Consider the following 27,656-nt stretch of genomic DNA (forward strand, 5'->3'; position numbering starts at 1 on the left):
TACAGGAGGTAATGACAATGATTAACTAATGGATAATGAAGGTGTTATTGTTGTCAAGTCGGACCATTTTGAAAAAGAGAATTGAAAGTATCAACATCCATCTTGTCTCTTCGTCACACCACAACAAACAACAAAAACTAATTGAAGGCTTTGGTTTACGTTGTGTGGTGTGTGAATTTTGCTGTGTGATGATGACTTGTTGTGCGTGTGGGCGCAGAAGCCGGAACAAAAATAGCGGGAAGTGGTTGTAAATAAAGAGGTTGTAACGAAGGAGAAGGGTTGACTCTCCAAAAAAAAAACCTCGAAAAAATGTTAAGCTCATCTCTTAGATCATTCTCTAAGAAGACTTCTTTGATCAAGAGTCTCAACAAGAGCGTTTTGAATGGTAAGTGATGACTAGAGAAAAGTTTGAAAATTAAACGCGTTGTCTAAATATTAACTTGCGAACAAATATCTTGTTGAAAATGTTTGCGTTGTGTTATCATTTAATAATTTAAATTTAATTGTGTTCAACAGCTCGTTGTTACGCTTCTCTCTCCAAGGAAGAAATTGGAATGTGGAAGAAGGAAAGAGAAACCGCTGGTGTCAAATCATCACCAAACGATGAATTCTCTGATGACTTCTTGTACTACCTTTCCCAAACTGAATACACTAGCTTCGTTACTGAATGTAAGAAGGCTGGTAGATTGGACGATGCTCAAGTTAAGACTTTGACTGACAGATACAATAACCTCATGAAGACTAAGAAGGAAACTTCTGAAAAGTGGGCTGGATACAACAGAGGTAAAGTCTCCCAAATTATCGGTCCAGTCGTCGATTGTATCTTTGAAGGTGCTTTGCCACCTATTGGTAACGCTCTCCACATGTTGTTGCCAGGTCCAAACGGTCAACCAATCGTCTTGGAAGTTGCTCAACACTTGGGTGAACACGAAGTCAGAACCATTTGTATTTCACCAACTGATGGTCTCTTCAGAGGTAAGGAATTAGTTGACACTGGTGGCCCAATCACTGTCCCAGTCGGTAGAGAAACTCTTGGTAGAGTCTTGAACGTTTTGGGTGAACCAATCGACGAAAGAGGTCCAGTCAATGCTAAGAACAGATACTCAATCCACAGAGATGCTCCAGTCCTTTCTGAACAAACTACACAAGACGAAATCTTGGTTACCGGTATTAAGATTATCGACGTTTTGATCCCATATCCAAAGGGTGGTAAGATTGGTTTGTTCGGTGGTGCTGGTGTCGGTAAGACAGTCGTTATCATGGAACTTATTAACAATATTGCTAAGAAGCACGGTGGTTTCTCAGTTTTTGGTGGTGTCGGTGAAAGAACCAGAGAAGGTACTGACTTGTTGTTGGAAATGATCCAATCTAGAGTCATTGTTGTTGATGGTGAAGGTTCAAAGGCCTCCCTTGTCTACGGACAAATGAACGAACCTCCAGGTGCTAGAGCTAGAGTTGGTCAAACTGCCTTGTCTATTGCCGAATATTTCAGAGATGAAGAAGGACAAGATGTCTTGCTCTTTATTGACAACATTTTCAGATTCACTCAAGCTAACTCTGAAGTCTCTGCTCTCTTGGGTAGAATTCCATCTGCTGTCGGTTATCAACCTAACTTGTCTACCGATATTGGTGAATTGCAAGAAAGAATTACTTCCACAAAGAAGGGTTCTATTACCTCAGTCCAAGCTATTTACGTTCCTGCTGACGATATTACCGATCCTTCACCAGCTACTACATTTGCGCACTTGGATGCCACAACTGTCTTGTCCAGACAAATTGCCGAACAAGGTATGTATCCAGCCGTCGATGCCTTGGAATCCATGTCTCGTTTGATCAATCCTTCTGCCATTGGTAAATATCACTACGATACTGCTGACGGTGTCAGAAAGTGTTTGCAAGAATATCAAAACTTGCAAGATATTATTGCTATCTTGGGTATGGACGAATTGTCTGATGAAGATAGATTGACTGTCGATCGTGCCAGAAGATTGCAAAAGTATTTGACTCAACCTTTCGCTGTTGCTGAAGTCTTTACTGGTAAGCCAGGTTATTTCGTCGAATTGGAAGATGCTGTCGAAGAAGCCAGAGGTATCATTGAAGGTAAATACGATGAAGTTCCAGAAGCCGCTTTCTTCATGTCTGGTAACATGACCATTATTTTAGGTACTGCCAAGAGAATGGTTGACGATTTGAACGCCAGATTGCTTGCCGATAAGGAAAGATTGAAGAAGGAAGAAGACGAATAAGTGTATCAAATGTAAATTTACGAACGTGGGAACCCAATTTTCATCTCAGGAAAAATAAAAAGAACTTGAGGTTTTTTCTCTTATATATTAATTTCAATTTTAATTATTATTATTTCAAGTTAATATTCAAAGACATTGTCATCATGTGAATCACCTTCAATCTTCAACTAACAATATCTATTAATTCTATCATACAATTTTCAAGTTAAATCCATAAATAAACTTCATACAACACCATGCCAACTACAACAATTAGGCTTTGAAAAAACAAATACAAAAAAATGGACAAACCAAGAATCATTGAACATATTAGCAAACCTCTTAATTGGACCATAAATGATTGCAAATGGGTTCCAAGTAGTGCTAGATTTGTAGCAGCAGGAGGTGTAGCAAGAGGAACAGGATGTTTACAAGTGTATGCATTATCGGATGATGGTAAAGATGTAAACATGTTGTATGAGATTGAGAATAAACATCCGATCAAGTGTTGTACATTTGAGGCAACAGGAATTGAAGAAAGACATTTAGCTTGTGGAGATTTTGATGGAAATGTATTATTATATGATATTTCAAAACAAGCAAAACAACCAATATTTAAAATTGAACATGCTCATTCACAAATAATTAATTGTATTGATGGATGTGGATTAAGTTATGGACCTCCTGAAATTGCAACTGGATCACGAGATGGTTGTGTTAAAATTTGGGATTTAAGACAAAAACAAAAACCAATTGTTAGTTTAGAACCTTCAAATGGAAAAGTTGATTGTTGGGCTGTTTGTTTAGGAAATTCTTTCAATGCAAATGAAAGAGTTTGTGCAAGTGGTTATGAAAATGGTGATTTAAAGATTTTTGATTTGAGAACTAATAGTATTCTGTGGGAAACTAATTTAAAGAATGGTATTTGTTCTTTACAATTTGATAGACGTGATATTGAAATGAATAAGTTATTAGCAACTACTCTTGAGGGTAGATTCAATGTTTTAGATATGAGAACAAGACATCCAGAGAAGGGTTATGCTTCAGTGAGTGAAAAATTGAAAGAAAATACATCAACTATATGGATGGGAAGACATTTACCTCAAAATAGAGATGTTTTCCTTGTAGCCTCTGGTTCAGGTTTACTTTCACTTTACAAATAGTAAGTAGTTTTTTTTCTCTTTTTATAACACATACTTATTAAATGCTTAATAGTAATTATCCTTCTGAGAGAAAGATTGGAAATCCACCTGAAGGTGTGGCTGGTACAGTTTCACTCATTCAAAAACAAACAATTTCTTCACAACCTATTTGCTGTTTCGATTGGAATAGAGATAAGGAAGGTTTAGCTGTTGCAGGTGCATTAGATCAATGTTTGAGAGTTATTGTTTGTACAAAATTAAATTTACTTTAAATTATTACTTGATAAAAGATTAGATGAATTTATTAAATTTTAAAGAGATTATTTGTTTATTCAAAATAGTTACTAAGGTATTATTGGTAAAGAATTATCCAAAGTGGAATCTGAAACCACCACCTCCACCACCTGGGAAACCACCACCTTCTTGGAAGAATGAACCGAAAGGATTACCATGTTGGAAACCTCCGTGATGACCACCTTGATCACCATGTTGGAAATCATTTTCACCAGCATCATATCTTTGCCTCTTTGAATCGTCACTTAAAACTTCATAGGCTTCAGTAATTTCCTTATACTTTTTAGCAGCCTTATCTTTATCTGCTTGAGTTTTATGTTTATCAGGGTGATAGATTTTAACTAATTTTCTATAGGCTTTCTTAATATCTGATAATGTAACTTGATCCTTATTCTTTCTATCAAAACCAAGAGCCTTATAGTGATCTCTTTGAGAATTAATTCTTTCTTGTTGTTGAATTCTACCAAGAATTTGTTGTAACTTTTGTTGATGTTTGTTAGCATGTTCAGATTCTCTAACTTGATTAGCATCTGCTTTAGCTTTATCAAAATCATCTAAAGTGACATGTAATTGAGCTCTACTAATTAAACATGCCATTTTATATTCAGAATTATCTGAATTACCTAATGAATCAATAACTGATGTACACAATTTAATACCCTCATCTGCATTTGTATGATCTTGTGCTTCACCATATGATTGACATGTTTTAACTTTAACATCAATCATATCAACACCAGGTAAAATTGATTTAGCATCATTTTCCATTAATTCAATATATTCTTTAAAATGTTTAATTGCAGAATTATGATTTCCAGAATTGAAATCATTATTTGCTTGTTCATTTAATCTTTCTGCTTGTTTAAATAATTTAAATAATTCTTTACAATTTCTATTTTCTGGATCTACTCTTAAACATTTAGTTTTAATAGTATTTTTAGCAGTTTCAATATCTCCTAATAAATATAAATATTTTGAATAGAGTATTGTTGCTTGTACATTTGTATTATCTTTAGCATAAATAGTTTTAATATCTTGCATTAAGAGTTGTAATAATTTTGATCGAAGTGAACAATGTGCACGTTCAATTATTAAATCAACGCTTTCTCTTGCTCCAACTTCTTCTGAAAGTAATTTTGTAATTACTTGTACACATCTCTTACTATTTTCATTAGAATTTAAATCAAACTTTTCTTGAATATCACTACTTTCTGGATTTTTAACAATTTCAGAATATAATGATTTACCTAATAAGGCTTTTTTCAATTTTTCCTTAGTATCATCACTTGGTTTCAATTTTAATAAAGAATTAAAAGCTGAAACTGATTGATCAAATAATCCAAGTGATAAGGCTAATTGTCCTTTCATAGATAATGCTTGAGTATGATCAGATTGAATATTAATTAAAGAATCAACATCAGATAATGCAAATTTAAACTTTTTCAATAATTGATAAGTTTCTGCTCTTTTTAAATAGGCTCTCTTATTTTCTCTTTCAACTTCAAGTGCAGAAGTATATTTTGAAATAGCTTGTTGATAATCTCTATTTCTAAAATCTTTATCTCCAAGTTCAATCCATTCTTCTGCTGTTTTACTTTTTTGTTGTGGTTGAGCAATGGTACATATTGCTGTAATAATAAGAAGAATAAAAATAACTTTAATTGATGGAGTTGTACAACTCTTCAGAAGACTAGTCTTTCCGAGAGTGTTGTCGTTGATGGTCTTCGGAATCAGCAGCATGGGATTTGAACAAAGCCTTTTTTTTATGTCGACGTGCTGAATTTTTTTTATTGTTTATTTGAATGGATGTTGGGTCGTGTTGGAGGAACACGTGTTTTTCAAATTCCTTCACCTCCATCATGAAGAATCTCTAGCTGTTGTTAGATATTACTTCAGTATCGGAATTTTTGGATAGCTTCTAATGGGAAGACTAGAGAGTTATCAAGTATTAAATGAATAGCTGTCAATTATCAAAGTCATACAATAATTATTGAGTAAATTTCAACAAGCCTATTAAGCAATGAACAACCATCAATTGTGTCTCATCAAAACTAATAGTGTATTCATTGTTCTTCTTATTGTTGTATTAGTATGGTGATTGTCAAGTGATGCTAATATTCATCAAATCATCATCAAATAATAAATTAAAAAATGAGTGAATCTGAATTTACACAACAACAAGAAGACCAAATTCTTGAACAATTCTCCAAGTTGCAACAAGAATACAACAACTTTGCCTCCACTGTGGCAAGAATTGAATTGGAAGTTAGAGATCATGGGTATGTTTGATCATCATAGGTGGAAAAATAATTTATTAAATTGTATAATTTAGTTCCGTTATTTCTGCTCTCAAGGAATTGGATGGTGATAGAAAATGTTTTAGAGTTGTCGGAGGTGTTTTAGTTGAACGAACAATCAAAGAAGTTATTCCAGCCGTCGAAGGTAATTTGGAAAATGTAAGTTTATAATATCAATGAAAAAGATAATTGAAATATGTCTTCGTCGTCATCATCTTACTATTTGTCATCATCAATCTTTCCTGATAATAATTGAAAATGATAATAATAATAATATGGACGCACTTGAAAATTCGGAATTATTTAGCTTGAACTCACTGAAAAGAAATTAAAACAAGATTTAGAAGATAAAGAATTAGAATTACTTGCATTCAAGGAAAAGTACAAGATTAAATTTAAACATGAAGCTATTGCTGAAACTGAAAGAAAGAGTACTGGTAAATCAAGTGGAGTTTTAGCCTAAAAAAATGTCTCAACAAAATAAATCAGAATTTGATCAAGAAATTGAACAACAAGGAGGTTTTATTGTTCCATTCGAGGAAAAGAAAAGAAATAGAACACAATTATGTAATTTAGAAGAAGATGCTCTTCAAGTTTGTGTTTTAAATAATAGAGGTATTGTCGGATGTGAAAAGGAAATTGAAAAATTTAATAATTGTAGAATGAAGGAATTTGCAAAACAATCAAGAGAAGAAAATAGAAAATTGGAAAGAGAACATTCTGCAAGAAAAAGATAATTTATTTACAATGAATCGATGAAGGGGAATATACACATTAATTTAAACATTTCTTACAACAAAGTCAATAGCATCGGCTACATATTCAACATTCTTTCTATTTAAACCACACATACTAATTCTACCATTATCAGTAAGATAAATATGGTATTTTTCAATCAAGACAGCAACGTGTTTCTTTTGAAGACCAGTGAATGAAAACATGCCAATTTGTTCAAGAATGTGATTCCAATTACCTGGTGTATTTCTCTTCTTGAGGGCATCAAAAAGTAATTGTCTCATTTCCTTAATTCTGTCACTCATCATGATTAATTCCTTCTTCCATTCAGCAAAATATTCAGGATTACTTAAAGTCATTGCAACAATTCTAGCACCTTGCAATGGTGGTGATGAATATAAACATCTGACAATAACCTTCATTTGTGATTGAATTTGCTTGGCAGTTTCAACATTATTTACAACAATGTTCAATGCACCAATTCTTTCACCATATAAACCAAAATTCTTGGCATAACTTTGAGATGCCAACATTTCAATACCACGATCAACAAACATTCTAATAGCAGCAGCATCCTTATCCAAATCACCACTTGCAAATCCTTGATAAGCACTATCAAAGAAAGTAAAGTGACCCTTTTCTTGCATAACATCAGCAATGATTGACCATTGTTCTGGAGTTGGATCAACACCTGTTGGATTGTGAGCACAAGAGTGCAAAAGAACGACTGACTTGTTTGGAATTGTCTTTAAATCATGAATCATATCATTGAAAGCCAATCCATTTGTCTTATTATCGAAATATCTGTAATATCCAACTGGAACACCAGCAGATTGACAAATTTGAATGTGATTAATCCAAGTTGGATTACTAACATATAAGGCAGTACCAGCAGGTAAAAACTTGGCAATAAATTCAATTCCCAATCTCAATGCACCTGTACCAGAGATTGATTGCACACAAACAATACGACCTTCTTGGAGGGCCTTGCAGTTTTCTCCGAACATTAATTTTGGTGAGACTTTTTTGAATGCTTCCAAACCATCTTGTGGAATGTATTCCTTGTCCAAGTTTTGTTCGAGGATCTTTTGTTCAACCTTCTTAACAACATTTAAAACCAATGGTTTACCTTCTTCTGTTCTATAAGCACCAACACCAAGATTAACCTTGCTTGGACTTGTATCTTCTTTGAATGCTTCACTTAAACCCAAGATTGGATCTCTAGGAGCAGTAGGAATGGTACCGAAAATGCTTGTCATTTTGTTAGAAGCTGCTGTTGTGTTACTATACAAAAATGATTGTTGCTCGTAGTCAATGCTATCAGAGAGGAGTGATTTTTTTTGATTAAGAAAATCAAGGCTGGAAGAACTATTAATACTCTCATCATGACTTAAACTTCCTGGTGCGATATGATGAGCGATCATTTCAATTCTCCTGTTAGAGTTGTTATTGTTATTACTTTGATTGACCATAATGATAGAATTGATAGAGTTGATAGAGTGAGAATCTATTTTGTATGATGGTTAAATTGCAATAAATAATAAATAATAATAATAATATTATTATGTGTGATGAAATTATATTGTGATGAAAATATATGGGTAAAAGCCTTGGTTTGTAAATGTTTCTACATTTGTTAAAATGGTTTTGTTTGAACGTTCCAAAGAGCATAATGTACATATTTAGAGTGATTGTAAAGTGTGTTTCAGTTCATAAAGAATAGAAAAATATTAATTTCGGAATGATGATGAAAATACTTACTCCAATAGAAAGTAATATGAAGCAAATGTTTAATTGCTGTTGACAGCCACAATCAATGGAAATATTTTTAATTATTGTGTTCTTCTTGTGGTTGCTCATATTGTTGTTGGTTGTTAAGAATCCGACGGAAAATTAATGAAATATCCAATTCAACTACAAATTTTGTGCTGTTCATCCCATACACTCTCTACTTTACAAATCTCTTGTTTACAAATAATTATTAAGATTATGAGCTGTTCATTAATGATTGGCTTTATTCACAAGAAGTGAAATTGCTTCATATTTTCTGTTCAATGAATTCAAAAGTTAATTTCCTAATATTGTTGGTGATGATGATGGTAAATATAATTCAGGATAACAATTATTCATTCTCGCTCTCAATAATTCAATTGAATAGTTAAGTGAAAATCCATTTTGATAAATTGCTTGTAAAATCATTTCCTCTGAAATTCTATTTGATGGAATGTAACCTACTACATACTTTAATACGAATCCATTTCTCTTAATAGCTTCAAGAATAAACTCTTCATTAGTTCTCAATTTAGATTCAGTGAAGACTAATGCTCTTCCACTTAGACTGAGTGCAGTTAGTGCAATTTCTAAATCCAATTTAAATTCAGTATTTGCAACACAACTTATCATTAAACCATCTCCTTGAACAGCTTTCAAAGCTAATTCTCTATCAGTCTTACGTAATTGAGATGAAACCCATTCATAAGCATATGGAGTTTTAGTGACAGCTGTCATTGCTATTTCTCTATCATTTTGTAATTCTGTTGATGCCTCAGAAAGAGCTGACCCTGTTTGTTGAATTGCTGCCATTACAACTTGTTTATCATTTTTCAATCTTTTAGAAGCAAATCTTAAAGCAAAAGGTTCTCCTCTGTTGATTGCCATTAATATCAAATCCTTATCATCCATTAATTTCAATGCAAATGGTGAAATAATTTCAAGAGTTTTATATGCATTCTTATTGATTGCTTCCATTATAACATCTCTATCCTTCTTAAATTGATTACTTAAATAGGAAAGTGTTTTTACATTTCTGGAAACAACTTTTAAAACCATTGATTTTTCCTTTTTAAATTTTTTAGGTGCTTTTTGGATAACAACTGCATTTGATTCAATTGCTTTCAATATCATTTCATCATCATTACATTTCTTATAATTAATTTCCGGTTGAGTTTTGTCGATTTTTGAATTTTTAATTTCTAAATATCTTTCTAATAGAATTGGATCTTTAAATATAGAATAATTATATGATAAATAATTAACTTCAATTGCTTTGAATATGAATTCTCTATCATTTCTCAATGAATAACTTGCTTGTTCAAGTAAATAAGGACACTCTCTAATAAATTGTAACATTAAATTCGAATCTCCATTAACATTCTCTAATGAATCGGCGATTGAATATTTTTTATGAATTATTACTTTAATCCAATAAAATTCCTTATCACCCATAAATTCAATCGGAGTAAATTCATCATTTTTAGAAAATTCCCATCGATTGGTTAAATATTTCATTTTGTAAAATTGTTGATTCCTAAATTTACATTTCAACAATTCAAGTAATTGCTCCAAAGATGATGAAACAATGGTATGATTATTCGAATCATCATGATCACTACTATATTGAATATTAACGTCAGAGAAATTTGGTTTCATTTTTTTTAACATCCAGATTTCTAATTCCTTCTTACTATTATTATGCTAACAAAATCACGAGATGAAAAACAATGAAAATTAGTTTTCCATTTCCTACATTGGAAGGTTAGCTGGTCAATCAAGATAAATGCAGAGAATGATTAGTCAAAGAATGAGTTGCCAAACCATGGTTTGTTTATTGAATGTTATTTTGTAATATGTGAAATAGGTTAAATTGTAAAATCATGCAGTAATGTGTTCATTTGGAGCATGTTAAACAACTATTTACCTCTTCTGAATTGTTTCAGGAGTATATTCCAGTGCAATGGAATTCATGGGATTTCAAATTCAATTTTTGGCAATCAATTAAATGACTAGATTTGGAGGTATGGAATAATACATCCTTTGAGTGCGTACATTCATACACCACTCAATACATGCTATTTATCCTCATCCCTATTAAATAACATGTAACGGTAACATTTTCATAAAGAAGAAGAAATTTTGGAGGGAAATAAAATCACTATAAAATTGAACGACTATGTGAATTATATGAAAAAAACAATTGAAAATGAATCATTTAGAACCTAAACTCTTTGAACAATACAAACAATTAGAAAAAGAAGAGGAAATCCTCAAAGAAAATCCTCATCGTTTTGTTCTCTTTCCACTTCATTATCCTAAAATGTGGGAAATGTACAAAAAGACAATGGCTTCATTCTGGACAGTGGAGGAGGTTGATCTTCACACTGATATAACTGAATGGGAAAAACTCAATTCTAATGAACAACATTTCATCAAGACAGTGCTGGCCTTCTTTGCAGCCAGTGATGGAATTGTCAATGAAAATCTATGTCAACAATTCATGGCACAAGTTCAAGTACCAGAAGCAAGATGTTTCTATGGATTTCAAATTGCCATTGAAAATATTCATGCTGAAATGTATAGTACTCTCATTGAAACTCTGATTAAAGACCAAAGAGAAAGAAATCGTCTATTTCATGCCATTGATACAGTACCATCAGTTCAAAAGAAAGCTAACTGGGCATTGAAATGGATTAATTCTGAGAATTTGTTTGCTGAAAGATTGTTGGCATTTGCATGTGTGGAGGGAATTTTCTTCTCTGGAAGTTTTTGTTCAATTTTCTGGTTAAAGAAACGTGGTCTGATGCCTGGTTTATCATTCTCTAATGAATTGATATCTCGTGATGAAGGGTTACATACAGATTTCGCATGTTTACTCTATTCCACATTGAAATACACTAAATTACCTCAACAAGTAGTTCATTCACTTGTTTATGAAGCTGTTGAGATTGAGAAGGAATTTATCAGTGAAAGTTTACCAGTTGATTTGATTGGAATGAATAGTAGATTAATGCAACAATATATTGAAATGGTTGCTGATAGATTGTTGGTTTCTATTGGATATGAAAAGATTTATAACTCATCAAATCCATTCGATTGGATGAATATCATATCTGTCAGTGGAAAGACAAACTTTTTTGAGAAGAAAGTTGGAGAATATGCCAAGGCAAATATAATGTCCAATAAGAAAGATAAGGTTTTCAGATTGGATGATGATTTTTAAATAATTTGTATAAATTGTATTATTACTAATTAGCTACTACTATTTTCCATCATCCTCAATTGTTTCAATTACTTTAAATTCAAGTACTATCTTTCTTGTGTTGACAAATAATCATGTAAGAATGCCTTCTGTGAATACAGGAGGATTTGTGTATGGCTGGTAATAGTCTCATGATTTATAAGGTAAAGTAAGTAATTTTCTCAACAATATTGATATAGGTTCTTATTTAAGAGCCATGAACATTAATAAATCCGTCTTAATAGATGAAGTAATAGATGAATTAACAATTGAAAATTTCTCATTTGACTCTTGAATTGTTTACTCAACATCTAATATCGGATAGTCAATAGAACACTTTTCAAAAAATACAAGGCTTGCTGTTATTTCTTCAAAAGTTGCCAGCTTGGTTGTTCCTTTTTATATGAATTTTCATGATGAATATTACTGTTGTGTTTATATTGCTGAAGGCAATCATTGAATTTAAACTCTAATACATTCTCGTTAGGTTTTGTTATTCTTTCTTTCTTCATACAAAAATCATCATCACTAATATTTAATTCTTCCGAACAACAAGTAAGCAATGAAGAAGTGTAATAGTAACAGAATGATTAATTGATGAAGTATTAAACAGGAAAGTTAGATGTTGTTGTTACTGGCATTTAAAACAAGGCTGTTGTGTGATTGTGAAGCAAGTAGTGTTGAAATTGCAACTTGTGAAATTTTTCTAAATATTTTTTCGCTTGAATCATTTTCATTGTAAAAATACTGTCAACCCCATTTTAAAAGTTTGTTGAAAAAAAAATCCTCAAATTGTTAGTGTCATTTTATTCTCACATTTTTTAATTAACCACACCTTCTTTATCTTTAGATTATCCAATGGTCTCCCATAACAACGCAGTCCCACAAAGCAAGTGGAAGAAGCAATGGACTAACAGAGTCAAATTGTTCTTCGATGGTCCAGCTAAGGCTAAGAAGAGACAAGAATTGAGAATCAAGAAGGCTAAGAATGTCTTCCCAAGACCAACCGAATTGTTGAGACCTGTTGTCAGACTCTCCGGAAGAAGATATAACAGAAGAGTTGCTTTGGGTAGAGGTTTCTCTGTTGAAGAATTGAAGCAAGCTGGTATTCCACTCCAATTCGCAAAGACTGTTGGTATTGCTATTGACACCAGAAGAAAGGATTTGAGCGAAGAAAGACTCCAAGCTAACGTCCAAAGACTCCAAGAATACAAGCAAAGAGTTGTTTTGTTCCCAAGAAAGAAGGGTACCGTTAAGAAGGGTCCAATTGCTGATGCTCAAGTTGCTAAGGCTGAATCTCAAGTCAGAGGTACCGTCCTCCCAGTCAAGAGAGAAGTCGCTGTTGTTGAAACCAGAGATATTTCTGCTCAAGAAAAGGAATCATCAGCTGTTAAGTCTATTGTCAAGGCCAGAAAGTCCATCAAGCAATTCTCTTATCTCCAAAAGAAGAAGAATAAGGCTGTTGTTGCTACCCCAGCTGGTGCCGTTGTTGCTGACGAATAAATTTATAAATAAAACACAAACAAAAATTTCAAAAATCAAAATGTTCATTATTATTATGAAATATTTAACACTAAATAAATTTTATTGATTGTCATTTTCTTGTTTGACTCTTTTCTTGATCTCACTCTTCAAATTAGCTGTATTGCTTGTTCTTTTGGTTGATGTTTCTGTCAATTGTGCAGTTCCTTCCCTTATCTTTGCCTGATAGGATTGAAAGAGTTTTTCACATTCATCTTCTACTAGCTTAATAAATTGAGCATCAAATGAATCCATATTATTGTTTGGTTGGTTGTTTTTTTATAAAAGGAAACTGTCTTTTAAGGAATGGTCAATCGGTATTTATTAAGAGAAGCGATAAATTGTTGGGACTCCATTCGTATCATCGCAAATAACGCAAAAACCTTGTTCATTGAATTGATTCAATACCAATGTTAAAACATCTTTTTCTACTACTTTTGGTTGTTGATTCAAAATGAATGATTTAAAGCTTTCCAATTCAATAGAGCCGCTCTGTGTCTTTCTTATTAAGTGATGCTTAATATAAGAGACATAGTCAAAATTGGCTGGTACTGTTGTTTCTTTCTTTGTTTTCTTTACAGTTTCTATTGTTGTAATTATTTGTTTAGCTCCACAATTTAAATAATTTAAACTTCCATCAAAAATTTTAAATACCATTTCAACATCCTCTTCCAAAATTTCATTTCTCATATGAAGTTTAGCCATAGCTGATGATAATCTAATTAATGCTTCAAGTGTTCTTGGTGTAATTGGAAAATGAGCTCTTTGAGAATCCACTTTCATGAATTCACTTCTCAAATCCACATATTTCTGTGAAATCATTTCTCTTGCTTTATCTGTTAAAGCTGGAGAATATTTCGTCTTGGCAAATTGTATATACTTTTTCAATATATTTAGAGGTACATGTAGAGAATCTAATTGTCCTCGTTCTGCTTTTTTAATAATCTCTTCTGTATCAGAGTATGAAATTTCATCTTTTAAATCATTCTTATTAGAGAAGAGAGTACTATTCAATTCTTCTTTAAGAATATGTGATGTTGATGAATCATTTGTAAATTTGTGAACTCCTAATACATGTCTCGCAATATCTCTATCTAATGTTGAATCATTTTCATCTGTTAAAACGAAAACCAGATCAAATCTAGATAATAAAGTATCAGGTATCATTATATTTCTATGAATTGGTAAATTTTTATCATATTTACCATAAACAGGATTACATGCTCCCAGCACTGAACATCTTGCATTAAGTCTTACAGCAATACCTGCTTTGTAAACTGAAAAAGATTGTTGTTCCATAACTTCATGCATGTGAACTCTTTCCACATCCGTCATTTTATCCAATTCATCTATACATACAATTCCACCATCTGCTAGAACCATTGCTCCAGCTTGAAGTATTCTTTCATTATTTTCTGTAACTACAGCTGCTGTTAAACCAACACCACTCGAAGATCTGGCATTGGCTGAAATTGCTAAAGGTGCACAATTAAGTACAAATCTTAAAAATTGAGATTTAGCTGTTGATGGATCTCCTATTAATAATACATTAATATTTCCTCTTATTTTTGTATTAGTTTCAGTAAATTCCTTATCAACACCTCCTAGTAAGAAAAGCAATAATGCTTTTTTTATAATGTCATGTCCATATATAGATGGTGCTATTGAATTTGAAAGTATATGAAATATATTTGGACATTTACAAAGTTGACTAATTAAAACACTTTCCTTAATAGATATATCATTTAAAGGTGTCACAATTCCACTAGTTTTGATTATATTATTTACAATAAGTGATACTCTTGCAAGTGATTTTTTCTTTTTTAAAATTCCAGGTATTGAAATCACTTTATAAGTTCCAAATATTTTAACTCGGTCTCCTGCTTTAACTTGATCACATAAATCACATTCTAAAATACATTCTATTGATCTAGGTAATTGTCCAACAGGTGATTTTTCAGGTAAATCTTGTAAAACTATTCTTTGAGTATCCACAAAATCTGAAAGTCCAAATTCAAAATCTAAACTATTTCCTTCAACATCTTCTAATGGAATTGGATTTATAAAATTATTATCATTTAACAAGTTACTTTCATAGTCAACTTTGGAAAATATTTTAGTTTTTTCACAATAATGTATTGATGATATTAATCTTTGTGAAATATTTCCACCTTTTTCAATGATATTCATAATATAATATATATACAAATTGATAGAATATATAATGGACACATATTTCAAGTAATAAAAAGATATACACAGTATTAATATATAATTGAATAAAAATGGAAATTCATTAACAACTTACAACAAGTAACAATTCCTTCTAAACAAATTAATTTTCCTATATGTATTGATTGTAAATATCTGGGCGATAAATCATAAATTGCATTTCCAGAAATCCCAATAGAAATTTTTGTATCTTGTTCAAAATATTTACAATCAATTTTCTGAATTTCTTCATGTAAAGCAATTTCCAATGAAGGAAATAAATATGAAGGATTCATTTGTAATTTATGACAAAGTGTTGTATCATAACTTCGTAAATCATTTAAATCCACAACAAGCCTACAATAATCACTCTGTATAGAAAGTAATCTTTTTAATTTTGATGAATATACAATTTCTCCCTATACATTATTAATAAAGATGATACATGATGAAAAACCTACATTAACTTGATAGGTTGAGAGAAAATGTCGGAAGTGTTGAATTTGATGACGAAGTTCGCCTTCATCATTTAAATTCATTTTTTTCTTTGAGGTTTTTTTTTAAAAAAAAAAAAGCATGAAATTGTGCGACCTCTCAATGGAAGCAAATATAACATTAAACTTAACATTAAACTTGATGAAGATGGTGTTGCTGCGATGGCAATGATAAAAGATTGAGAGTTTAATATAAATCACATGTTTTATATTCCATGATTGAGAAGATTGGGAAGTAGATTAGATTTATGGAATTTTATAATTAAATGAACAAGTAAATGCTAATAACCATTAATGTTGTTATGAATGAAATGGTGGTGAAGGAATTAATGATGGAAATTGATGATGAGAATGGGATGAACATGATTTGATGGAATTGGATGGATTTAGAATTGGAAAATCAAAACATATTGAGTGTCAGAAGGTGGATATTGACTGTTTGTGAACACATGTTGAAATAATCATTTCATTCTTCAAATGTGAAATAACAGTTGAACCTTTTTTACATCCATCAAATGGTGGTTTACAAATATTGATAGAAAATGGATTTCCTTTTATGTAAATGTATGGGAAGGATTTGAAGATTTTTGATTTTCTGTTAGTTACTTTCCTTAATTTCACTCTTTACAAATGTTGAATTTAATCCATTTATATTCCAACCTCTTTACATATTTTTTTAGGATTGGATATTATTTTACTATATTTGTTATTGATCCATGCAAATTTAACATTTTACATGTGGAAGAATATATTATTTACCTAATTTATAAATTAATAGCTAAAATAGAAGGAGCGGCTGAAGCTTTCCTACAACAAGATACAGAAGCCATTGAAAAATTCAATTTCCATTTTGTAAAATATTGGAATGATATGAGAATTGCAAGTTTATGTGGTTGTAAACTTAGAATGGTTGGTGTTTTAACACTTGATATTGATACACCTCTCTATAAGACTTGGTATTGTTGACTAATTATTGTAACAATTTTCAAAAATAATCAAACATTCATTTGAAAAATAGACAACTCTTCCACCAGCAATATTTAAATTAATTATTCAGAGAGAATAAAGTCTGGAAGAGGATCTATTCTGAAACTGAAGAAAGAATTCATGTTAGTTTAAGTGATAATTCACTTTCTAACACTATTACACCTCGAGATTCTATTGAGAAATCTGTATTAAAGACGAAACTGTTATTCAAACTGCCATTAGAATTTGTATTGAAACGAATTCATGCAAATTGAAGAAAGTTAATGCAATTAATCCTCAACAATATATTTACAAATTTACATGCAAACTGTTTCACAATCACCTTATTCTGAAGAAGATTATTAGAAACAATTCTAAAATTGAATAAGTTTACAATTATTTCGAATAACAATAAAAAAAAATGCCCAAACATTCCTTCACTGATTTGTTAATTGTTGCAATAAGTGATGATCATCATACTTCCGATGATGATAATGATGATGAACATGATTGTGATAAATTAATATTTAAACATTTTCAACAAATTTCCTCTGCCAGAATTGAAAAAAACAAATCAATTTATAAGCATCTATTATTATTAGAAAACCGATTAGAAACCATTTCCACATTCATTGAAAAATATCCATTTCCTGATAATGATTGTAAATTGGCAATTTTTAAAGCAGTGAGTAAAAATGGATTATTTCTGGAAGCAGCTTCTGCAAATTTGAGAAATGATGAGGAAATTGTAATGAGAGCTGTTAAAAAAAATGTAAATGCTATAGAGTTTGTGAGTGAAGAATTGAGAAGTGATAGAGAATTTGTGAAGAGGATGATTGTTTCTGCAAGGGAAAGACTTGGTGGTACTTGTAGCTTTTTCAAACATCTCGACAAATTTCATGACGATGAGGAAATTGTAAAAATGATGGTGAAGAAATTTGCCAATTCTCTAGAATTTGTATCTACACGATTGAAGAATGAGAGGGAAATTATTTTGGAGGCTGTTAAAAGGAGAGGTTCATCTATTAGATTTGTACCAGAACATTTGATCGATAGAGAGGTGGTGTTAATATCTGTGAAAAGTTTTTTTCTGGCACTGAAATATGTACCTTCAGAGTTTTTAAATGATAGAGAAATTCTCTCTGCTGCTATTGACTTTTCAGGAATTTCAATGCAATATGCATCTGATGAGATTAAGAGTGATAGAGAGTTTGTTCTAGAAATGGTAAAATTGAAGGGTGATTGTTATTGTTATATAGCAGGCCATCTCAAACTTGATAGGGAAATAGCCATAGAAGCTATAAAGACAAGTTCACAAAGTTTAAGATATGCACCTGATCATTTCAAAGATGATGATGAAATTGTTTCAATAGCAGTTAGAAAAGATTTGTCCATTGTTTCTGCTGCTTCACAGAGATTTAGAGATAATGCTGATTTTATCTATGATATGGCTTCATCAGCATCTCGAGTGCTTGATTATATTACAAATTGTAATTATCCTTTGGCTAACGATAGAGAATTTAATCTAAGATTGGTAGAAAAATTTGCCAATTACAGTGAGGATATTAAATATGCACTAAATCACGGAATAGAAAAGGAACTTATTTTGAAATTAATAGAGATAGATCCTGATTGCTTTGTAAAGGTACAGAGTGAGGATATTAAGAATGATAGAAAATTATTATTCGATTTATTACCACATGGGGAGGAAATTCTTGACCTAATTCCTGAGAGTTTGAGTAATGACAGAGAACTCATTCTAAGAGCTGTGAAAATTTATCCTATCGCTTTAAAGATGGCTTCCGAGGAGCTGCGTGCTGATAGAGATATTGCTGTTCAGGCATTAATGTGTAGTGTTGATAACTTTGAGTTTTTATCAGAGGAATTAAGAAGTGATGGAAAGATAATAGAGGACATTCTTATTAGGGATGCCTATGTGTTGCAATTTGCGCCAGAATCATTTGGAAATGATAGAGAAATAATAACAACAGCTATCAGAAACTCATTCTCTAATACTTATTCTTTTATAGGGTATGAACTAAAGGAGGATAGGGAGCTTATTTTAGACTATGTAAAGAGATGTGGATCTATTGAAAATATTCTTCAAGATTTTCGAAACGATAGGGAAATTGTACTAACAGCTATTCAACAAAATGGAAGTGAATTTCAGTACGCCTCCAAATCTCTACGTAGTGATAGAGAGCTAGCATTAATTGCCGTCAGAAACTCATGTTCTTTAGAGCATGTACTTGTGGAAAAATTCGATAGAGAGCTTGTTTATGAAGCTTGCAAAATTGAATCAGAAAATCTTGAATATGCTTCAGAGTTTAGAGATGATGAAGATATTGTTATGGTGGCAGCTTGTTCTGATACTGGTTCAAAGTTTTTCCAGTACGCAAGTGATCGATTGAGAAATAATAGAGATTTTGTTTTGAAGGTTGCAAAGGTAAATGCTGGAATCATTCGATACATTTCAGAAGAGCTTTGTCAAGATAGGGAAATTATCATGACTGCTGTTTCAGCTGATGGAAAGTTATTAAAACATGCATCAGAAGAATTGAAAGGCGATAGACAAGTTGTGGAAAAGGCAATCAATTCATATTCTCGTTCCTTGAAATTTGCTTCTGAATATTTAAGAAAAGATCAAGAGTTATTTGAAAAAGCTATATCAAAAGAATTAACCTATTCTCTCGCCACAAATAAGGAAATGATGAACAAAATTGATGTGAAAATAATAGAGAAATGTGTGGTTGAACAAGGATATTCACTTAGTTATGTACCTGATTCTGTAAAAAGGAATAGAAGTCTTGTTATTAAGGCTGTAAATGCTGACATGGATAATATTTTACATGTGCCACACGAGTTGATTGACAAGGAATTCATTATGGAATTGTCTCCAGCCAAGTTCAATATATTATTACTTCCACTCAAATGGAGAAGAGATAGAGATATAGTATTGAAGGCATTGGAAAGTAATGGAAAAACAATAGTTTACCTTTCAGAGGAATTTAAAAATGAATTTAAAAACAACAGGGAAATATTACTGAAAGCAATGAAAACTGACAGCATTCCTTTCATTTATGCAAGTGAAGAATTACAAAATGATAGAGAATTTGTTTTGGAATCTGTTGCAACAAATGGAAAGGTATTAAATCACGTACCACTTGAATATCAGCTAGACAGAGAAATTGTCTTGACAGCTGTCAAAAATGATGGAAATTCTATTGAATTTGGAGCCACTTGCTTCATGAAAGATAGAGAAATTATGTGGAATGTAGTTCAAAACTTTTTATCAGAGAAAAATACATCCAATCCACTTATTTATGGCTCATTTGAAATACGAAGTGATAGAGAACTAGTTCTGGAAGCTGTTCGACATGATTACAACGCCCTAGACTATGCTGCTCAAGAATTGTTATGTGATGAAGAATTTATGACCCAATGTGTGGAAATTAACATTAACAGTCTAATGTATGCCCATTATCAATTAAGATTCAACATTGATTTCCTTAAACGATTGAACAAGACAGAAATTATTAGTGAAACAACTGATTTACATGACTGTATTGATATTGAAGGACTATTAGGATATTATCCAAAGTTAAAAGGTTTAATTTAATTGACAGAATCAAATACTGCTTACATTGTCATCCTTATTCATCTTTGAGAAAATGCAAATACTTGAAAGTTGAGTTGCTATTTGAATAGTAAATTATTTGAAAATTGAATCAGTCAAGTTTCTTTAATGAAATCAGTTTTCCATCCAAATATGGAACCTTACATCTAACTTTTTTTGGTTTGTTCCAAATGAAAAACTATCGAAATGGTTTAAATTAGCACCATCCTGGTTGAACTATTCCATCCAACAAAAACAAAAAAATGAAAGTGAATCTAATCTTTTCAATTGCAATTCTACTCTTGCTTGCAATCCTCTCAGTTCAAGCAAGTGACAACTATCAAACTAAACCTCCAGTTGTCGTAGTCGACAAGTATCACAAGCCAAGAGTTTGTAAGAGAAAATGCTTAAAGCACAAGTGGATTAAGAAGTGTTTGAAACATAAACTCGTTGGTCAAAAGAAGGTCTGTGATCAATATGCAATTGTTGGCGCTGGCAAATGTCTCAAACATAAGAAATATTCCAAATGTGACAAGTACAGCAAGCCAACAAAGAAGTGTGTCTTACATGCATACAAGATTGTTGGATGCGCCAAGAAGAAGTACTGGAAAGTTTGCGATTCTTATGGAACTAAGAAGATTTGTGTTAAGAAGGGTTTCAAGAAATTCTGTGCCAAACACAAGATTATCAACAAGTGTTTCAAGAAGGGATTTAAGAAGGTCTGTAAGAAATTCAAGAAGGTTCCAATCAAGAAGTGTGAAAAGAAGAAGATTTGTGACAAGTACACTGTTGATTCCTACAATAAGAAGGTTGCCAAATGTAGATATGTTAAAAAGTGCAAGATTGTTTCATGGGCAAAGAAATGTGCCAAGTATAAGAAGGTTAAATATTGTAAGGAGAGAAAATCTGTTAAGAAGTGTTGTCTCATTAAGAAGAAATTCTTCTGTGCCAAGCATAAGATCTTCAAGTTCTGTAAGCACAAGAAGACTATTTCCAAATGTGTCAAATATCAAAAGAAGAAGTATTGTGCCAAGACAATTATTATTCCTCCAAGATGTATCAAGAAGAAGTATTATAAGAAGTGTTTGAAACGTTCAAAGGGAAAGAAGATTTGTAAGAAATTTAAGTTGGTTGGTGGAAAGAAGAAGTGTTGCAAGTCAATCAAGAAGAAGATTTGTATCAAGAGAAAGACATGTAAGAAGGTATCAAAGCCAATCATCAAACCATCCTTGTAAATTAAAATCATTACTTGATTTCCAAATATGTAAGATAATAAATGTACATTTGTGTAAATAAAAGAATAAATAGTTGTATTTACATTATTTTGAATTATTCACAACAGCAATCTCAGTTGAGGTTGACTTCTTTTTAGTGGAAGCTCCACTATTATCTAAACTTGTAATACCAATTACATCAGGAATTACAGGATTACTTGATGGGAGAGTTGTTTGAGTAATTTGTAATGGTTGCTTAATTTCAGATGATTCAAGAGCAGCAGGTTGTTCAGTAGATGCTGTTATAGCAGCTTGTTCCTCTGGTTTTTCTTCTGGTTTCTTTTCTTCTGTTGGTTTTTCTCCTTCAGGTGCAGGTTGTTCAGATGTTTGTTCTGGTGCATTTGGTGGTGGATGATAGAACCATGTTGGAGTTAATGAAACTTTAAGAGCTTCCCAAAGAGCAAATCCAGCATCATGTCGAACTTTTTGATTGGACAAAATTCCAGTAACAAACACTTCAGCATGTTGTTGAACATTTTGATCATCCATTACATTGTGAACAGTGTGCATTCCCAATTCTGATCCACTTTGTTTTACAACATCATATAAAATTACAGAGGCAAATAGGTCTGCAACATGTTGTCTGAAAGCTTCATCTTTAAGTGCATTATTCAATAAAATAACCAAGTGATCTTTTGTTTCTGGTTTATCAATAATTTTCCAAGCAAATTCTGAAGCTACTTGTATAGTATATTCGTCTCGTAAAAGGTATAACGCTATTCTTTCTTTAGCAAATTGTGAAACATATTCTTGAGTGATTGGATCTTGAAGAACTTGTAATAAAAGAGTAACTAGTAATTGTTGAGTTTCCTTTCTAGAAATTAAATCTTTCAAAAAATTGACAGCATGTTCAGTAGTCTTTGCATCACTTAATACTTGTTGAACTACTGCCTTACTGAGTACTTCTGCACTCATTTGAACACTTTCTGATCCTAAAGATCTAGAGGCCACATCAGCACCATGTTGACTGAAGAAATTCTTAATATCTTCACTAAATAAGAAAATGAAAACAGCAAGACCAAGTGATGTTGTAACTAAAACTCTAAATGTTGAATAACCTCTTCTCTTTAACATCATATCCAATTCATTGGCTAAATTTCTAATTTTTTGTGTGTAAAAGTGATGTTCAGGATTGACCACAGCAGGAGGAACAGGATCACGAATTTGTGATGTCGGATTAGTAACAATTGGTTGTTGTTGCTGTGTTTCACCAATATTAGATTCTGTTATTGGTGGTGGTGTTGTTGTTGTTGATGTGGTTGGTGGTGTTGTTGTAGATGATTCATTCGTAGATGATGGTGATGTAATTTGTTCATCAACATTTGTTTTGATCTTTTCTTCTTCAAGAGGTGTAGAATTCACTTCTAAAGGCTTTTCTGTATTATTGTTAGATTTACTATCATCATTAGATAAATTTGATGAAGTAAAAGCAGGTTGTTTCTTTCTTGCTGAATTGACAATACAAATATGAAAGCCTTTTCTATTAATCATGTTCGGAACATTGAAATCACATAATGATGATTTCAAAGATCCTCCAAATCGCCCTCCTCCAACAATTGGACGATGAATTATCAATGATGAAGAAAAACTTGGAGCTGATTTCAATTTTCTTGCTAAGAATCGTGCGGCAAGTTTTTTCATTTTTTTGCTTTTTGGCGAATTTTATTTTTGGAATTTGCAATCAAAATGCAAGTTGAGTGGAGGAGGAATGGAGAATTTCAATCATTCAAGTCATGAATGGTCAATTAGTGTTAATCTTTCAAAGATGTAATGAAGGATGCAAATTCTGTATTGGAATTTTTCAATCTTTCGAATAAATCGGTCATGTCAATCAGACAATGTTGTTGAATTTTGTGAAATAGATTGGCAGGTGGTTTTTCAGTTAGTTGGGAAGTTATTTCAGAATTACATTGTTCAATTTTTGGAATGTTGAGCTCTAGGGGACTATTAATTGATAAGTACACTTGTAAAATGTGATTTGCAATCTTTTTTCTGTTTTTGGTTGACCTTTTGTATCTTTGAATATCTTTCCAACATTGTAAACTCTCAGTGCAATAACTTCTTCTTGCAAAATCCAACATTATTTTAAACATCTTCTTATTTTTCAAAACTTTTTCAATATTTGATTCATTACTTTCATTGGAATTCAATTTTGTGTAATCGAAATAAATTGATCGAATTACTGGTATTGTACAACACATAAATAATTCAAAATACATGTAACCCCAAATGAAAAACCCATAGGGAACATAATAATCTACCAATTCAGATATTACCTCAATACTTCCACATATAATAAATAATATTGCTGAGAGTAATTGAACTATGGTTACAATAAATGATTCCTTCTTAATTCCCCACGTATCCTTATCTGCCTTAACACACAATGCAAGAAATATCAATTCCAAAATGACATAGCCAACTACCTCCAATCCAATAGTTAGAACAGTATAGAAAGTCATTGAACATCCATGTCTGAATTCAAACATACTCGATTCAACCACAAATATTCGATTGTTAGAATTGGAATTGAGTGCTTCATCAATTCCTCCAAGAATGGCCCAAATAATAAATCCAAATATAAATGAACATAAATAAACTGTTCCCATAAATTTTGTACTGACTAGAAAATTGTAAATTTGTAATTTTCTCATTTCCTTTTTTAGAGAAGCCATATCTTTAACATCAGCAGCTGACCATGTTGTTGAAATAGTGTCATTATCTAAATCATCAGTACTGGCACTAGATGTTCTATTAGATGAACCTCCATCAGAATGATATGATGAATTTTCAACTGGTTGTTGATGCTCATTATTTCCTTTGATAGTATTGGAAACTTCTTGTAAATTGACTCCATGTACTTGAAATGAATCCATTTTTGTAATGACAAGTTCTGCTCCACTATTTGGTGGTAAGCTTTCAATAGATTCCAATGTTAATTGTTGATCCACTAATTCATGTTTCTTTGATTCTGAATCAATTGTATTCGATTCAAATAGTTTCGTCTTGGTTAAATTAATCTTGTACATGAAGAAAGCTCTCATAAATCTAAATATTAATGGCAATGCAATCGCCTGTGGGAATGTAAAGAAGCCAATTGTCATCAAACCACATGGAAATGTCTTGCTCGACACTATTCTCCTCAATGTCAACACAACAACAAACCAAATCGAAGCTCCCAAAGTAAAAAACAAATAAACTGGATTCCTAGCACTAACATAACTACTATTCCTCTTCCATATTACTCCCAACAATGAAAAAACCAGTGTTATCAAATAAACTATTAGAAACGTTAATGTAATTGCGAAGGAAAAATAAGTGTCTGGACAAAGTCCATAATTTAAAGTTGCATTTGATGATTCCCTGCTCCAGGGCGTATTCATAAGTGAAGGATGACATCTACTAGCGTTTTGATTGTTATTATTGATTAATTGAAGAACAGAGAAGAGATTGTTAAATGGCGACATTTTTTTCTTGAATGAACTTGTGATGACAATTCCCTAAATGGATGACAGCTAGTCCAAATTAGTATATTTATGTCAATTTGCCATTATAAAACATACGACAATGGTTGTAAAGATATTAATAATATATTAATATATTTACAGTTAATTTTATTGAATTGAAATTGCTTCAACTCTTGCTTTATTTTCCTTCATCTGAAAGAGAAGCTTTAAGTATTTCCAAATCAAGCGAACCCTTTGGAAATCTGAAAGATTTAGAGAATTGGAAATGACCATTTTCTGTTTTCTTTTCAGCACTAATTGTAATCAAATCACCAAGTGAATTTTCCTTAATCTTTACCTCAATATCTTTCTTTTCAAACACATCTCTTGGAATGTTATTAATATCAAGTGAGAGCTCATCCATCTTGATTAATAGTTCTAATCACAAATGGAAACGGACTTTTCGTCAACCTGTATGAAAGAAATGATCAAGACTTTCAGGGGATATGGTATTAAAGAGTAAGCGATTTACAGATAAAATCTCATTGGCGAAAATCGTAGTTATCATTCGCATTGTAAAAATGGCAAAAGAAGAACAATGAACAGTAGAATGGGATTGACCAAATATGTATTCAATACCAAAGTTGTTGTTTACAATGAGATTGTTCTAAATAGTTTCAAATATGTTTAGTATAATTAGCAAGGTACGACTAGATTACAACAGTTTGCCTTCCTTTTTAGAGAAACAAAATAATCATCGGTTGACATTTACTTATCAAAAAAACTGAGCAAACTATTTACCATCGTTTTTGTGGTCGGCATTTCTTTGTGTTGCGCCACTCTACTTGCAGCCTGTTCCTTCTTCATTGCTTCAATAGTTGTCAATTCAACTGCAGATAAATTACAGGAAGAATTCTTCGACATTGTCAATGTTAAGATTACAGCCAAAATTGTCAATGTTTTCAATAATTGTAAAACCTATAGAAGAGAGACAGAATGTTATCCAATTGTTCGAATGGTTGATTTCTATCCATTCCAAATAGAAAATGTTACAAACCCAAACAGCAATAACACAGTTACGAGAGCAACAACCATGGCCACATCCAATCTTTCAAAACTAAAAGTGGATGAGATTATTTCTCTCTACATTGAAGTGAATACAACACCATCCACAAGTTCTAAAATTACATGGAAGAAGGTAATGTATGAAAAACCTGGAAATCCAAAATATGATGAATATCAATACTACAAGGCCGTTTTTAGCCCACTTCTTTATATCATGCTGGCTTTATTTTGTCTTACTTTTATTTTCTTGTTTCTTCTTTTTGGTCTTATGTTTGCAAGCAGATAAGACCATTAAATTAGAGTGTATTCGGAATCAGGGTTGGTCTTTTTTGATGAATTAAAGTCTTGATCACAATAAAGGTGATTCATTATGCATAATTACTTATCCTATAATCTAGATAATCCGAGTGTCCTATTTCATTAATTATTCCTTCTATTTCTTCTGAAATAAATTTGACAATTCCGTTGTTCAATGTTTAGATGAACTTTAACCGCCAACAATTTAACAATATTTTAACTTAAAAAAAGTCATTGTTTCATGTTCGATCCAGCTGAAGAGCTACGAAAAATCATCCAACGACTGAACCAAAGGCTAAAAAAAGGAAACTCCATGATGTAATTAATAACCATGAATTTTTAGAACAAATGAAAGAATAATTGGGATGCACTATTGGTGAGATAATCAACTATTCCAAAAATATTAATTCTACAAGGGAATAATTTAATGACCTTTTAATAGAACTTATTTTGCATATGAAAGACCCGTCGATTAAGACTAGATGGTCAGTCGAAGAATGTATTACACGCTTAAAATCCCAATACAAAACAGAGCTAAAGACAAGGGTTGATCAAAAGGAAAAGTATAGGGATAGGGTGGATAAATTTAAAAAAACAAATCTATTGTTGATAAAGCACTATTTCAATAAACTTGACAGAAACAGAACATTCTATGATTTCACCATCATCCAATGGTCCAAAAGTTTACTGTCTTTCCGTATAAAGGGACAATTTGGTTACAGCAGTTGGCAAATATTGTTAAAAGGATATCAATGAACAAGATTGAAAGCAAGTGTTTCTACTAAGGTAGTTTCAGAAATTGTGGAAATTTACGAAACCGTTGAACCAATTGACCCAAATACGAAATTGGTTGTACAGACAATAGTTTCAGTTAATGTCATTCAATTGAAATTTCTTTAACTCTTTCTTTAATTTCTGGTTCATCAATTCTTGGAATTTTCACACTCAAAGTTCCTTCATCTGAAAGAGTTGCTTTAACTTTATCCAAATCAAGCGAACCCTTTGGAAATCTGAAAGATTTAGAGAATTGGAAATGACCATTTTCTGTTTTCTTTTCAG

General features: G+C 31.8%; 13 protein-coding genes across 13 annotated transcripts; 7 read left to right on the plus strand and 6 right to left on the minus strand.

The window, feature by feature from the left end:
• The first annotated feature begins 289 nt into the window (after positions 1–289).
• NAEGRDRAFT_77267 (mitochondrial F-1-ATPase subunit) lies at positions 290–2,335 on the plus strand. Its single transcript, XM_002680404.1, has 2 exons — positions 290–385; positions 517–2,335. The coding sequence occupies exons 1-2, from the start codon at positions 310–312 to the stop codon at positions 2,244–2,246; spliced, it is 1,806 nt and encodes a 601-aa protein (XP_002680450.1). The 5' UTR covers positions 290–309; the 3' UTR covers positions 2,247–2,335.
• A 192-nt stretch (positions 2,336–2,527) lies between these two features.
• On the plus strand, positions 2,528–3,639 carry NAEGRDRAFT_60369 (uncharacterized protein; the record flags this gene model as incomplete). The annotated part of the gene is made up of 2 exons (XM_002680405.1): positions 2,528–3,387; positions 3,441–3,639. The coding sequence occupies 2 exons, from the start codon at positions 2,528–2,530 to the stop codon at positions 3,637–3,639; spliced, it is 1,059 nt and encodes a 352-aa protein (XP_002680451.1).
• A 41-nt stretch (positions 3,640–3,680) lies between these two features.
• On the minus strand, positions 3,681–5,401 carry NAEGRDRAFT_78697 (HSP70 family protein; the record flags this gene model as incomplete). The annotated part of the gene is made up of 2 exons (XM_002680547.1): positions 3,681–3,762; positions 3,787–5,401. The coding sequence occupies 2 exons, from the start codon at positions 5,399–5,401 to the stop codon at positions 3,734–3,736; spliced, it is 1,644 nt and encodes a 547-aa protein (XP_002680593.1). The 3' UTR covers positions 3,681–3,733.
• A 411-nt stretch (positions 5,402–5,812) lies between these two features.
• On the plus strand, positions 5,813–6,129 carry NAEGRDRAFT_31313 (uncharacterized protein; the record flags this gene model as incomplete). The annotated part of the gene is made up of 2 exons (XM_002680406.1): positions 5,813–5,940; positions 5,994–6,129. The coding sequence occupies 2 exons, from the start codon at positions 5,813–5,815 to the stop codon at positions 6,127–6,129; spliced, it is 264 nt and encodes an 87-aa protein (XP_002680452.1).
• A 550-nt stretch (positions 6,130–6,679) lies between these two features.
• NAEGRDRAFT_83004 (aspartate aminotransferase) lies at positions 6,680–8,518 on the minus strand. The gene is made up of 2 exons (XM_002680548.1): positions 8,455–8,518; positions 6,680–8,320 (listed from the first exon to the last, which is right to left on the minus strand). Exon 2 carries the CDS (start codon positions 8,163–8,165, stop codon positions 6,738–6,740), a length of 1,428 nt encoding a protein of 475 aa, XP_002680594.1. The 5' UTR covers positions 8,166–8,320; positions 8,455–8,518; the 3' UTR covers positions 6,680–6,737.
• Positions 8,519–8,760: 242 nt separating this feature from the next.
• Positions 8,761–10,122, minus strand: NAEGRDRAFT_64196 (uncharacterized protein; the record flags this gene model as incomplete). Its single annotated transcript, XM_002680549.1, has 1 exon — positions 8,761–10,122. The coding sequence occupies one exon, from the start codon at positions 10,120–10,122 to the stop codon at positions 8,761–8,763; it is 1,362 nt and encodes a 453-aa protein (XP_002680595.1).
• Positions 10,123–10,672: 550 nt separating this feature from the next.
• On the plus strand, positions 10,673–11,689 carry NAEGRDRAFT_31365 (uncharacterized protein; the record flags this gene model as incomplete). The annotated part of the gene is made up of 1 exon (XM_002680407.1): positions 10,673–11,689. One exon carries the CDS (start codon positions 10,673–10,675, stop codon positions 11,687–11,689), a length of 1,017 nt encoding a protein of 338 aa, XP_002680453.1.
• A 798-nt stretch (positions 11,690–12,487) lies between these two features.
• Positions 12,488–13,245, plus strand: NAEGRDRAFT_35692 (60S ribosomal protein L13). The gene is made up of 2 exons (XM_002680408.1): positions 12,488–12,501; positions 12,558–13,245. Exon 2 carries the CDS (start codon positions 12,566–12,568, stop codon positions 13,208–13,210), a length of 645 nt encoding a protein of 214 aa, XP_002680454.1. The 5' UTR covers positions 12,488–12,501; positions 12,558–12,565; the 3' UTR covers positions 13,211–13,245.
• Positions 13,246–13,552: 307 nt separating this feature from the next.
• On the minus strand, positions 13,553–15,798 carry NAEGRDRAFT_31310 (uncharacterized protein; the record flags this gene model as incomplete). Its single annotated transcript, XM_002680550.1, has 2 exons — positions 13,553–15,399; positions 15,537–15,798. Coding segments are annotated over 2 exons (2,109 nt in total), but the record flags the coding sequence as incomplete, so codon positions are not given.
• Positions 15,799–17,320: 1,522 nt separating this feature from the next.
• NAEGRDRAFT_64200 (uncharacterized protein) lies at positions 17,321–20,518 on the plus strand (the record flags this gene model as incomplete). Its single annotated transcript, XM_002680409.1, has 1 exon — positions 17,321–20,518. The coding sequence occupies one exon, from the start codon at positions 17,321–17,323 to the stop codon at positions 20,516–20,518; it is 3,198 nt and encodes a 1,065-aa protein (XP_002680455.1).
• A 260-nt stretch (positions 20,519–20,778) lies between these two features.
• NAEGRDRAFT_64201 (uncharacterized protein) lies at positions 20,779–21,750 on the plus strand (the record flags this gene model as incomplete). Its single annotated transcript, XM_002680410.1, has 1 exon — positions 20,779–21,750. One exon carries the CDS (start codon positions 20,779–20,781, stop codon positions 21,748–21,750), a length of 972 nt encoding a protein of 323 aa, XP_002680456.1.
• A 55-nt stretch (positions 21,751–21,805) lies between these two features.
• On the minus strand, positions 21,806–23,428 carry NAEGRDRAFT_78700 (uncharacterized protein). Its single transcript, XM_002680551.1, has one exon. It carries the CDS (start codon positions 23,278–23,280, stop codon positions 21,835–21,837), a length of 1,446 nt encoding a protein of 481 aa, XP_002680597.1. The 5' UTR covers positions 23,281–23,428; the 3' UTR covers positions 21,806–21,834.
• Positions 23,429–23,540: 112 nt separating this feature from the next.
• On the minus strand, positions 23,541–26,789 carry NAEGRDRAFT_57228 (uncharacterized protein; the record flags this gene model as incomplete). Its single annotated transcript, XM_002680552.1, has 2 exons — positions 26,037–26,789; positions 23,541–24,863 (listed from the first exon to the last, which is right to left on the minus strand). Exons 1-2 carry the CDS (start codon positions 26,157–26,159, stop codon positions 23,541–23,543), a joined length of 1,446 nt encoding a protein of 481 aa, XP_002680598.1. The 5' UTR covers positions 26,160–26,789.
• Positions 26,790–27,656: the final 867 nt, after the last annotated feature.

Source organism: Naegleria gruberi, assembly GCF_000004985.1.
Source record: "Naegleria gruberi genomic scaffold NAEGRscaffold_9, whole genome shotgun sequence".
NCBI classification, from domain to species: domain Eukaryota; phylum Heterolobosea; class Eutetramitea; order Acrasida; family Naegleriidae; genus Naegleria; species Naegleria gruberi.